The sequence below is a fragment of the Coffea eugenioides genome, chromosome 11, assembly GCF_003713205.1.
Source record: "Coffea eugenioides isolate CCC68of chromosome 11, Ceug_1.0, whole genome shotgun sequence".
In the NCBI taxonomy this organism is placed as follows: Eukaryota; Viridiplantae; Streptophyta; class Magnoliopsida; order Gentianales; family Rubiaceae; genus Coffea; species Coffea eugenioides.
Genome location: NC_040045.1, coordinates 41,253,796 through 41,267,182, shown reverse-complemented (window position 1 = coordinate 41,267,182; position 13,387 = coordinate 41,253,796). Strand labels below are relative to the sequence as shown.

The 13,387-nt window shown below is 33.8% G+C and overlaps 1 protein-coding gene across 1 annotated transcript; it reads left to right on the top strand.

Annotated features, from left to right (window-relative positions):
* The first annotated feature begins 8,326 nt into the window (after positions 1-8,326).
* LOC113754453 (AP2/ERF and B3 domain-containing transcription factor RAV1-like) lies at positions 8,327-10,185 on the top strand. Its single transcript, XM_027298869.1, has one exon. It carries the CDS (start codon positions 8,777-8,779, stop codon positions 9,950-9,952), a length of 1,176 nt encoding a protein of 391 aa, XP_027154670.1. The 5' UTR covers positions 8,327-8,776; the 3' UTR covers positions 9,953-10,185.
* Positions 10,186-13,387: the final 3,202 nt, after the last annotated feature.

Here is a 13,387-nt window from a genome sequence, read left to right as displayed (position 1 = left end):
ATATATCGCCATCTATCTTAATTTGTTTAGTCCAGTAATTAATTACAATTAGTACTAGTATTTGTTATAAAATGATGAATTGTTTATTATTAGCATAATAATCTTTTTTATGTTTCCAATAAAAATATAGGAAGTGTGTTTTGCGACTTGCGTGTGAACGGGGCGCTCCAGTTGGAATATATTGAAAAAAACAGTAATGCGTGTTGTTGACGTGGTAACTGGCAACCAACAATTTTTAAATGAGTCGCTTTGAATTTGGATTAGACCATTAATTAACAATGAAAAAGGTAGATAAGATTGTGATATTTTCAGGAGATGATGATCTCTGGATTATGGAAAGATAAAAGTGTATATTTTGTGTTCTTTCTTTTTTCGTTTTTTGCTTTGGGGTTTGGCTTAGGGGTGCTCGCTTTAAGAGGGAGTGTGTGTCATTTTTTATGGCAAGAATGTTATTAATTTGGGAAAGTATCTAAATATAAATACAGGGTCGTAATAAATGTAATAAATATAAAAGTGTGTATATTCATATAATAAGTTCGGTGTAAGTTAGACGTACTGACGAGAGTAACCAGTCTGTAGAAAAATTCTAATTTGTTGTTGATAGCAGTTATTTATTTTTGTTAGGAAAAAAAAAAACCATCTTATAGCAATCATGGGTTTGGCATAAATTCTTGGACCTAAAGTTTATCTGAAGCTCGAACACGTTACCAACAAAAGATGGTGACTAGGGGCATATTGAAAACAAGAAGATATTTCTGTATTTGGAAAAGTTACTTCTTTTTGTGATCTTAATATTATAAACTCGTGAATAGTCTTGCATCGATTTTTCTACATAAACAAAAAGATATTTTTTTAGTTGACTACTCATGCAATGGTTAGAGTCGTTAGACTAGTAGTTCTTCCCATACTGTACGTGCATTCCAGTGGGTGAAGTAATATCCAATTAATTTCTTGAAAAATATGACACATCTTATACTAGATTTTAGATTTAGAATGAGATAATGAAAAAAAATTTATATATATATATATAGTTACGTAACCATCATTATTTCCTTTTCTTTATTCTACAATATCATATATTCCTTAGAAACCACAGGCTATCCATCATGTAGGAATTTACCTGTTTTTCATTAAACAAAGGCTAACAATTTTCCAAAACAGACGGACAAACAATTGATTAATGATCAAACAAACATTGTACTACGAGGTAATTCTGTCGTAGTTTATCAATTTTGCGTACGTACTAATATATTCTAGTGTGTTAGCAATCAATCAATAATACACTCTTACTTCTGAGAAACTTCAATTTAAACCAAGTAGTTAGCTTTCAATTGAGTGTCTTAGAAAACCTATCTATCGGAATTGCTTTAGTTTGGATATTGATGATTGATTACGAGATAGGCTAATTTAGTCCAGAGTAAATACAAGACTAATAGTATATACTTGTATGGATTATTTACTTTTCCCACTTTAAGCTACTTTTAATTAAGAAGCTTGAAGTTGATTAAAACACGTCCTTAATTGGAATGATTTAATTTCTCTTTGCGATTCATTGTGATCCAGTTGTCAATTAAGGGTTTAATTTCTCTTCGTGATTCATTGTGATCCAGTTGTATGACATAACATATAGTACATGGTTTTTCGAACGCACTAAATTTCTCTTTGATTTTTTCTTTGCATTTATTATTTCTAGTGCTTGTTTAGAGCAGCGATGTAAATCAAATCGCGGCAAACGATTTCTAACAATTGGTTAATGAAATTTGTTTTTTAAAATATATACAAAAATAGATACTTTCGGACATGCTTCAGTTGAAATTAAAGTAAGCGCAAATTAATTTGTTTCTATCATCATTGTTCCTTAAAATACTTATCAACATGCATGAACAATTGTGATGTCACAAGGATCAAAAGCTATGCTGTCAAATTCTCTGTCATCTACTTAAACATCATGTGCATAAAGCTAAATCCACGATTTCGTAATTAAAGTATTATCATGCATTCTTTGTCACGTTAACAACTTTCGGTTAGGATAATTGATAACAAAAAAGTAGGGTATTAGAGAATTCGTACGACAATCCATTTTTTTAATTGCCTAAACTTCCAAATCAAAAGATTCCCAGTTATCAATTTCGTCACCATCGGCCAGTGGCAAATTTTACTTTAGTCATGACATGGCAATAAAAAACCTATTTAATTGAAACATACGTAACGTCGGTGGCTATGATTTTTGGTTTTCGCTTTGATGGTTTTAGTCATCTATATATTAATTATGTCATGTCCATTCGAGAAAATCAAAAATAAAAAAGAAAAACTCAGGGAGTTGGAAAGTGCTCGTGTGTGATTCGTACTTTTTTTAATCACAGTCCAATTCGAGATAATTACTGAAGATTTCAGCTGATGAAAAAGCACTAGATATTATTAATTAATTGGGCATTTTTGGCTTTTGATCTAACACTAGAGGCACTTACTCGGCTACCATGATGATGGCATCTAAAGAAAAGGGTTCTTTTGGTCAGCATTGCAACTGCAGCTAGCCTCAAAGAACAGAATCAAACTCTGCTTCCAAAATGCGACGGCTGCTTTAAGAGAAGAACTTTGCACAAGAAATCTTTATTATTCATAATTAAAAAGGGAGAACTAAACTAATACAAATTAATTAAAAATTGGATTAACGTGGTAGACTCCTCAAGAGATAAATATGATTAATGGATGATCCATTACGCCATTTAGAGGAGGAATAGGGAAATCTCACTGCAAAGTGTTTTCATGATGATGACAAGAGGAAAAGGCACCTAATTAAGTATGTAGTGGAAAAGACAAATAAAGGTTAATCCCAAGTTTATCGGATGTGGAATTTGATGAGCACACTTTGTTGTTAATATAGATCAACTAATGCTTCACTTGGACATGCAACCTTTCTGAATCTCTACGGAACTTCCCTTTCTAAACTTGACAAGTTTTTTCAAACAAGTCGCTCCAAATTTTGTCAAACAAGTCGTGCTCGATGATATCCAGCAACTTCATCATTAACAAAGTTCTTTGTTTTATTACCTAAAAAAAAAAAAAAACTAATGCTTCACTTGGACAAGAAGTTCAGAGCCTAAATATTAATTTAAATGGAAATACTCATGATCTTGCAAAATGCGGATATTCGAATATTAATCATGTTGAAGAGTGTTGCTCCGAATTAGCACAAGAGATAATCCCCCCGTTAAATCAAGCTGTTAACAAAGTTTTAGACCAACCAACAGAACTTCTTCGTAAAGGGATCATCAAACAACAGATGGTACGTACCAAAACAGCAGATAACATAGAATATTTGTTCGGATTATTCTCTGGATTAAATATTGGAGAAAGTGAAAAAGAGAATGGTACAAAAAGTTCTCAAGCTCATGACACCTATATATATAAATGGGATTTTTCTTCTAGTTGTCCCAGTCACTAGCTCGATTCTGACGTGTTTACGAACTCAGTAATTGAGGGAGATAACAACTGAGACCCTACCACTCAGTTAGTCTACGCCACATTATCTGATCTCCAGAAGGATTGCAACAAAATTCTTCTACTCAATCTCATTGGGTTATCCCTTTAATCATATAATTAAATGAATCGGGAATCACATGGTCAATTCCATCCCCTTCATTTGTACAGAGAACATAAATAACAGAACAGGCCGCAATTATTGATTTTCATCACCGTCTCAGTTGAGAGAGTTGTCTCCAACAATTTACACAGGTAATATTATTGACTGAAGTTAATTGGGGACTTGATACTAAATGATACAGTAGTTTTATTCTTTTAAGGCTGTGAATCTGACGGAGATATTATATTAACCATCCAAAAAGATTCAAGATATATATATATATATGTCTTCATATTTTTTGGACTGATCTTTCACTATGCATGATTGCAAGTGCAATGTTTTTGGAGCATAACATAACCTTTGTAGCATTCACGTCCACATGCATGCATGCGTGTGCGAGAAAATGAAAGAGACAGCGAACAAAGGGTACTGCGTTTTGATAAGGTTAATGAATCATCTGATCCTTTTTTTTTTTAGTTAATAATTGTCGCTTCCTAAGATGCATGCCATAATCCATGCTAATCTGATGGTAAATTCTACTAGTAAATTAAGAATCCTTAATCACTTGCGGAAAGAAGCCAGAAACTCTGAGACATCATATCATGCAAAGATCGAGAGAGTCCTGATTTTAAATATTTTCTGTTCTTCTTGTCTTTGATTTAAATCACAACTTACGCTTACATGTAATTTGATTAATTAAGGTTAGTGACCATGTTTTTTGTGTCGACATGAGAATAACATGTTAATGTGATCGACCAAAGTCGTGTTTATCCCTTTATGAAGGAAAATAACTTGGAAACTGACATCATCTCAACTTCTTCTTTTTCTCTGTGACAGATGATGTGTTGTCCACTGCATCATTTTCCTCATTCCATTCCAATATGACTTCATTTTCCTCTTTTTGTGTTGTTAACAGCGTAAAGTTCATGTAGAACTTGATAACATTTGGCCAGCGAGGCAACATGTGGAGAAGACAAAAAAAGAAACACAATTGGGTAAAATGCAAAATATTTTTTAATTTACGCAAAAAAATAATCTTTTTTTTCTAAATCAAGGTTGCCTTGGATGGTTTTTTTTTTTTTTTTTTTCAAGAGTTTGTTTAAAATTTTACTGTGATTGACTATAGTTATTTTTCACCCCCAAAATTTTTTTTTTTTAAAATCCCCTTCCCTTGCTCCCATTACCGACAACCACCTTCGCTACCGATACTCTATTTGATGTATTTTTATTTCTTTTGTAGCTTTTTAGAACTTGTTAAGTGTTTTAACGAGTTACTATAGATGGTGTTTTAGAAAAAAAAAAAATAATAATAATGATCTCTTTAAAACACTCCAAAAACAAAAAAAGGAGTGCCAAACCGTCCAAATATCCCATTGCTCACTGCAAAATCCCATCTTTTTGCAAGACTCCAATTTTCCTGGTTCCTAGCTACAAGATGTTGGAATCCACACCAGATATTACCAGCAAGAAAAGAACTCATGCCCATAAAATAAATCTCTTTAGTTCTGCTTCTGCAACTTATAATTTGCACAAATCTTGAATTTCAGACTATCTTAATATCTATCCGGAAGTCACAATACATATATAGGAGAAAGATAAGCTCAACACGGGTCAACTCAAAATTAGTTTGGGATTTGGACACATCCGAGAATGATTCAACTTTTTGATATTAACTCATCAGCACATGAAGGGTTCTCATATGATGATATGACAAACCCTACAATTATTAAGACACGTTCCCACCTGTAAGGAGACATCTCATTTCCGTATAACCTAATACGGAGATACAAACAAAGTACGTACAAATCTACTGTTTGGATGTCACACATAAATGTGTATATACATATATATATATATATGTAAACCACATATTAGAAAAGAAAAAAAATTCAACTTTGAATAATAAAAGAAATATAATACAGTGGAAAAGACTTAAAGAGAATAATAGGCTTAGGGAATCTTCAAAATAAAATGGGACCGACATAACAAACTTATAGAAACCCGGCGTTGAAAGGCTACGCCCACCGTCTAATAGCTACTGGTTTTTTAATCAACTTGTTCGTGGACCCTAATCACCAAGGACTTGTTCCGTACAAATCAACCCCATATTCTATCTATCATTTCATGTTAATCTCGATTACACAGTAATACTACTATAAATGATTGAGAGTAATGCAAATTTTAGACATTCAAAATTTATGTCTAGTACTATTTTGGGATTTTAAAATTTAAATTTAATTATTGGATACTTATTAAAAGAATAAAATTATTCAAAAGTCTTGAGAAATGACACGTGCCAATTTATTGAAAATTTTCTAGAGCTTATCAGGACCGGTAGATAGTATATAGTGTATAATATAGAAGTATATGATATGTCAATGATTGGTGGATAGTAATATGGATTGCTATTTTTAGGAGTTTTTATGGAAAAAAAACGTACTGTAATGATTTGATGTATGTGAAATAAAAATTGATTGAAAAATATGTTCACGAAAAATATAGAAGCTTTTCTGCAAAAAATTGCAATCTAGACAAAGTTCTATGTTTTTAAGATTAGAGTTAATATCGGTACTTGGAGTAAAATTGAAAAACCTCTGGAAAATATACCTTGTTCGGGAACTAACAAACCAATAATATGAGAGAACTCACTAGAATAACAGTAAAAAGTTGTTGGAAAGCTACAACACGCAGTGATATGACTTCTTGAGGATAAAGTTGATTTAACTAAACAAGAGGGAAAAGAGGATAAGCTCCACCACTTTTGTTTTAAGTTTAACCAAATCATGGACGTGATGTGAAAATATACTACTCGTAATTACTGGCTCTCTCTCTCTCTCTCTCTTTTTCTGTGGGATATCATAATACATCTTCTTCTTGAATAACAAATGGCATAATATTCCATTGTGGATACTTTTTTGTTATAATCACTGAAGTATTTTTTGTAATATGATATATATGAAATAAAAAAATTATTAACAAGATAAAAAGATCTGTTGAAAAATATATTTATGATGCAAGTAAATAATTTTTGTGCAAATAATGCTTACACAAACACATATTATAGAATAACTCATACATTAAAGTCGGTGCCGGCAAGTGTGTTTGGATTGTAAATTATTTGAAATATTTTTACTGTAATATTTTTTGTGATGTGATGTATGTGAGAAAAAAAAGTGATTGGAAAAATAAAAAGATGTATTGAAAATTGTAATGATGATGTAAGCAAATATATTTGGACTAATAATCTCCTGTCCAAACACTAATATTACTAATCACTCTTTCCGAATCAACAATGCAGATCGTAATCAAGAACCTGAATAATGGGAGGAGGACATTAATTAATATAATATTTCCAGAAAAAAACGTTCTTTAATGAAAATTAAGAAATTCATAACTTCTTTGAAATTGGCCATTTGTGGGGATATCCTTCATATAGGGTGCCATCACAAGCGCAATTATATAGTTCAAAGGAAAACAAGCATGAACCCCTTTCTCTTTGGACATTTTCTGTGTTTTGGATATTGCGAAATTATTATTGTGCTACAAGATACTCAGTTGAACCTGGCCAATAAAGACAAAACAGAGATGGAAAGGACGAATCAAATCAAGCCAGGTAAGTTTTATGGGAAATTCTTGTTGGATGAGCTTTGTCTTCAAGTCTATCCATCCCTCATAAACATTGGCCCATGATCCCCATCCTAGTGGAACCAGATCGAGTCTCCTCCTACCTGCAAACAATTTGGGTAGCTAGATGCACGAGATCTTGTTTCATAAAAGGAAAATTCATTGAACACGCAAGTGCAAAATTCATCGAGGACTCATTTAGGGTCACGGTGCTTTTGATAAAAATGTATTTACGGGAGTTAAAAAGCACTTTTGAAATGTTTGGTGAGTATCATTCCACACAAAATGAGGAAGAAACTTTTAGTGTTGAAAGCATTTTTAGAAAAAACTAAAATCTAGTGCTTTTAAAATAACTTATTTATTCCACAAAATAAAACATTAAATTTAATTATTTTATACTATATTATGAACTAAATAAAAAATAAATTTATTTTAAAATTTTAAAATTACAGATTATCCAATATAATAAGTGCTTATGTCTCCAAATAATATACTTAGAAGCACTTAACTACTTAATAAATGCTTTTATTAAAAGCTCTATTAGATGAAATACTTTTCAATAAATTACCGTATCGCCAAACGGATCCTGATTGTGTTTGGATAGGTGATTATTTGCAATATTTTTTTGAAAAAAAATATTATAACACTTCTGTTTTGGTGCGATGTAGCTCCTTTTGTGGAAAAATCTTTTTGCATAACCGAAAATAACAAGAGTAGGAGCCCTTTGCTTTGTTACACAAAAACCAGCCCCTTTGACCGTCACATTCTAGTTATATACACATTGGTGACTAGTAATAAATGGTACGTTTCTCTTTCCTATAAAATTTCCTTTTATCTTCATCTGATGCTGATAGTACCAGCTAGTGCTACCTCATCAAAATCTTCTCTATTATTTGTCGTTGCCTTTAATACTCCCAAGTGTAATTCAGATAAACGTTCCAAAACAAAAGCAAGCAGAAAGGGAGGCCATGCTTGAGAGTCAGCAGTAGCAGCAAAGATCAGGGGGGATGAACTTGCTTCTCTACACGGTCCACACTCATGTGAACCCCATCAACTTGCTCAATTTATCTTGCCCCACTTCACATACATAGCCCACAACATATACATACTTCTACTATTCAAACTATCTCCCATGGCCCCTACTACACCTACCCTCCCCCCACACCTTCCTTCTCCCTCCCCAAGAATCAATCCATGAATCTTCCTAGTTCCTTACCATCTCTTGGAGTTGACCCACAATACCACATCTCCATGTCACTATTTTCCTTATAGTAATAGCTTAATACGAGTCTGGTTTTGCTTTTAGTAGTTTATTTGATAATCAGCATATTTTATTCTACTACTAGTGCATATTTCACACACAAAAACTTTGGGCTGCTACTCCTCTATATATGTCTATATATATATAACTTCCACCTTGCATCACCAAACAACAACTTTCATACTCCTAATAGCTCTTCTGTCTCATCTCTCAAAGCATCATTATTATCTCATCCCATTCCATATATCCCTCTTAAACTTCATATTTTCTTCTAACTTCACACCAAAATCAAATCTTTAAAGAAAGAAATGGACAATAGCAGCATAGATGAGAGCACTACCAGTGAGAACTCTTTTGCATCATCAGCAGCACCAGCATCATTGTCAAATATGACTCTACCGGTGAATATCAAGTCGTCGCCAGAGCAGCAGAGCCTCTGCCGAGTTGGGAGTGGCGCAAGCAGTATGATAATCGATGCAGAAGTCGGCGTAGAAGCCGAATCCCGGAAACTTCCATCCTCAAGGTTCAAAGGGGTGGTTCCTCAGCCTAATGGCAGATGGGGTGCGCAGATTTACGAAAAGCATCAAAGGGTTTGGCTGGGAACCTTCAATGAAGAAGAGGAAGCTGCTAGAGCCTATGATATCGCGGCGCAACGCTTTCGCGGCCGCGATGCTGTCACAAACTTCAAGCCCTTGAATGAAGCTGAGGAAGATGACGTCGAAGCTGCTTTCTTGAGCTGCCATTCCAAGGCTGAAATTGTCGACATGCTTCGAAAACATACTTACAACGACGAGCTGGAGCAAAGCAAGAGGAACTATGGATTAGATGGCAATGGCAAGAAGGGCTGCAAAGGTATTGCTGGTCTACACTCGTTTGGTTCTCAGAGGACAACCAAAGCTCGTGAACAACTCTTCGAAAAGGCGGTGACTCCCAGCGATGTTGGGAAGCTGAACAGGCTAGTCATACCAAAGCAGCATGCCGAAAAGCATTTCCCTTTGCAAAGTGGGAATACTTCCAAAGGCGTGTTGCTCAACTTTGAAGATATGGGTGGAAAGGTATGGCGATTCCGATATTCCTATTGGAACAGTAGTCAGAGCTATGTCCTGACTAAAGGGTGGAGTAGGTTTGTGAAGGAGAAGAATTTGAAGGCTGGAGACATTGTCAGCTTTCAGCGATCAACCGGAGCTGATAAGCAGCTTTACATTGACTGGAAACCGAGGAATGGAGCTGATAAGCAGCTTTACATTGACTGGAAACAGAGGAATGGAGCGGCCGAGGCCGCTCCGGTGGCTGCCGGAATATCAATCCCTATTCAGCCGGTTCAAATGGTTAGATTATTTGGGGTGAATATATTTAAGGTACCATTACCAGTTAATGGTGTTGTAATGGATAGTAATAGTAGTTGTAGTGGTAAAAGAGTGAGGGGAATGGAGTTGTTGGGGTTGGAGTGTAGCAAGAAACCAAGGGCTATTGGTGCTCTGTAACTTTTTTTTTTTTTTTTCTTTCTCATGTAATTGTTTTTGTTTTTTAGGTGGGGAGGAAACTGGAAAGGGGGGTGGTGGTGTTGTTGCAAGTTGCATAGTTTCAATTGTATATTACTGTTTAGAGACCGGAGAAATCTGAAATTAGGTGCATGACATGGTGGAACAAATCAATCCAAGATACAAACGAAATGAAGATAGTGTATTGTTCAAAGTTTTGAAGTGTTTTAGTATTATATCTTACGAATTTTGTGACTTGCATTTAATTAATTACCATACTTTGGTAGGTCTTTTTGCATAGTACTTTGTTGTAGCAGTAGTATCTCTTTTGTTTCCAAAAATATCTATTATGGTCTCCAGATTCATATACCATGCGCTCCAGATGGACGTGAGAGAGACGAATAGGATAAAGCTTAAAGAAGCTCCGGCAGGAGGAGGGGGGTGGGTCATGGCGGTGGAGGATATGGCCTAAAAGTCCAAAGACAACAGATAAAACTTTTTCTGGTACTCGTCGTATATTTCTGGTGTTGTAGGTGAAGTACAATAATTGTACTCTTTTAGCTTCCTGTATACAATTGCAAGAAATGTTTCTGGCCAGGTGAGAATTAGGTACAGGGGAACGCCAAAAAATTTTAATTTCAAGTAAATTTTCTCATCCTCAAATATTGATGGATATCTCATCTTCTTGTTTTTTTTTTTTTTTTTTTTATGTAAAACAAAAAATGCTGAAGATGAGGTTATTATTTATTGCTAATAACTTGCATCTGGATTAATGAAAAAAATACACAGTAAGTAAAGTAAATTGCATTTAATATTGCTAATTGATCACTAATCTTTCTGGATCAAAAATAAAAATTCTTCTAAACGTCCACAGAAGTAGGTGCCAGTACTTATCTTCATGGGCTCTGATTTGTTGTTGATGGAATGGCATCCAAAGAAATCGGATCAAGGACCTATATATTCTGTACCAAGTCATATTCTGGTCTCATTTTCATTTCCGTGATAAGATAGTCCGTCCGTGACAGTACATAATACATTATACATATACACCGCTATATTATCATTATGCAAGGAAAAAAAAAATCATCCTATAATTAATACGTGAAGAAGAAAGAAAAAATATAATAGGAATGCATGAGTTAGTTCTGCATCTATCTACAGCAATTGACTGCGACTTTTCGTCTCTCCACATGGTATTTAGCTAGTCGGGGATTGGACCCAAACTGGTACAGATGTTGAAGAAGAAGTTTCTATCTACTTCATGCCAATTTTGAAGACTAATAAGGAGGAAAGAAAGAAGGGAGGCCTAGGGAGTAACAGCACATGCCATATTGCCAATTTGCCATGCCACACGTAGAATATTGAGAAACGCGTTTTTAGAAATGTGTTGTGGTACAACACATATTAATTCAATTGGTGTTTTTGTTTGTTCTAAAATTTTCTCTTGACAGCTTTTGTATATGTGAAGACTTCTCTTTTCTTTTTTTTTTTTATTAATTACACTTTTCAAGCAGAATCATAAGTTTCATGATATGTATGCTTGAAATTGGAGCCTCACATATAACACTCACTACTAATTAATTAAGTCCACATTCATGCACTGTTTTAATGAGAAATCCCAGCTGAAATCTCCTGTCTATAACTTTGACAGATTTTAATTGTCTTCTTTGTCTTATCTTTTTTGACATGCTCATTCTCATTAACGTCCCATCAAATTAAATTGTAGATATATATATATATATATTTTCTTTGTGGCTGCATGTAATTAGTTTGATTTATACATGGCCATTTGACAACGTCTCTAAAATCAATGAGCTGAGATGATGAGATGCGACCCTATCAATCTATTTCAAACTACTCCATATTAGTCAAAGGATGCCTAATTATTCAACCCTATTAATCATAATTTATTATCGTCAAATCTCACCATTTAAACTAAACAGCTAGCAACAATCCAGGTATTAATTTGCTTTAAGATGTTGCATATGACTCTGAGAGACATAATGACCTGGAATTTTCTTCGTTTTTTTTTTTTTTTCTGAAGGAATAATGACCTTGAGTTTGGAGAACCAAAAATGTCAAAACATCATGCATACTTTTAAAACTTGTATATAAATTCTGCCACAAGATACTAATGCATAGTACGAGTTCGTACCTTTCTTATAATGCAGTCAATCTTTGTTTAATTTCACGCGTTTTCTCCGAAACTTCCACAAGATCAATCCATATCTGTCCCCCAAAACCCATGTTCGTGCCCCACATAATCTGTTGCTTATGGCAATGCTTAGCTGCGAAAGTTGATCCTACTTAGGAATTGTATTTGAATAGTTTTAGTAGCATCCGTCAGTTTCGGAATAAATAATCAAATATTTACATAAAATTGTAACTCTTAAAGATCATATGTGTAGTGTATTTGGATAGAACCTTTTTTAAAAAAAAATTAATACTACTATAATTAAGAACGCGTTTGTGATACAACTAGATTGTGAGCCACTCACAAACTAATTCAGTCAATACTCCACTCAAGTTCGGCCAACATCGAACTTGAGTCGAACTTAAACCAATCAAGTCGAGCTAGCGAACTTGAATCGAGTATAAAGAAACTCAACTTGTCAGCTTGCGAACCAATTTGAATATATGTGCGTGTGTGTATATATATATATAGTAAAATTACATATATATCTTTAATACTTATTAAAGAAAAATGACTATTTTATTCAGTTTTTAAAAAATAAATAATAATTTTTTAAATATTTTTTTTAAAGCTCGAGTTCAACATCAACTAGGCTTGAATTTGATGTTGAGATCAAATTTGAGTTTTATATTGAATGCTCGTCGAGTTTGAATTCGAATTCGAACTTGGTAAAATTGAGTTAATATTGGATTCGATTAGGTCAAAACTCGACTCAACTCGAGTTATTTGCAGTCCTAGATACAGCTACGAAAGGACTGATGAATTATTCAGATATGTTGAACTTTTGTATTTACATAAAATACACAAACCTTGTATGCCTATTTATTTAATGCCTCGAAAAGTGCTCTATATTATGTCATAGTATGTTGTAACGTAGCACCTTATACATATAACTTACAAGAGTACACATCTTTTTGGTTCATTATTTGAGTAGATTACTTGCTATATATGTTAAAATTTCTTTGTGAAAAAAAAAGCGATTTCTTTTCTAATTTGGCGCTTCGCTGTTCAAGATCTTTGTTTTCTTCCATCAAGACGAACCACCCAACAAAAGTAGTCCTTTAGATATCAACTGCGGGACAGGAGTTTTAGGAGATGATTGTCCCATTATTGTTTGATAGTTGATGGATATGCATCTGATTCATGAATCAATTGCATAAAGCTTGAATTATGTGAGGCCACCGGCAACAAATAATATTATTGATAACACAAATGTGGAGTGACAATATGAATCTGACAAGCTA

Bases quoted from the DNA above. Each gene is read 5' to 3' on its own strand.
- LOC113754453 (XM_027298869.1), top strand. From the start codon at position 8,777: ATGGACAATAGCAGCATAGATGAGAGCACTACCAGTGAGAACTCTTTT.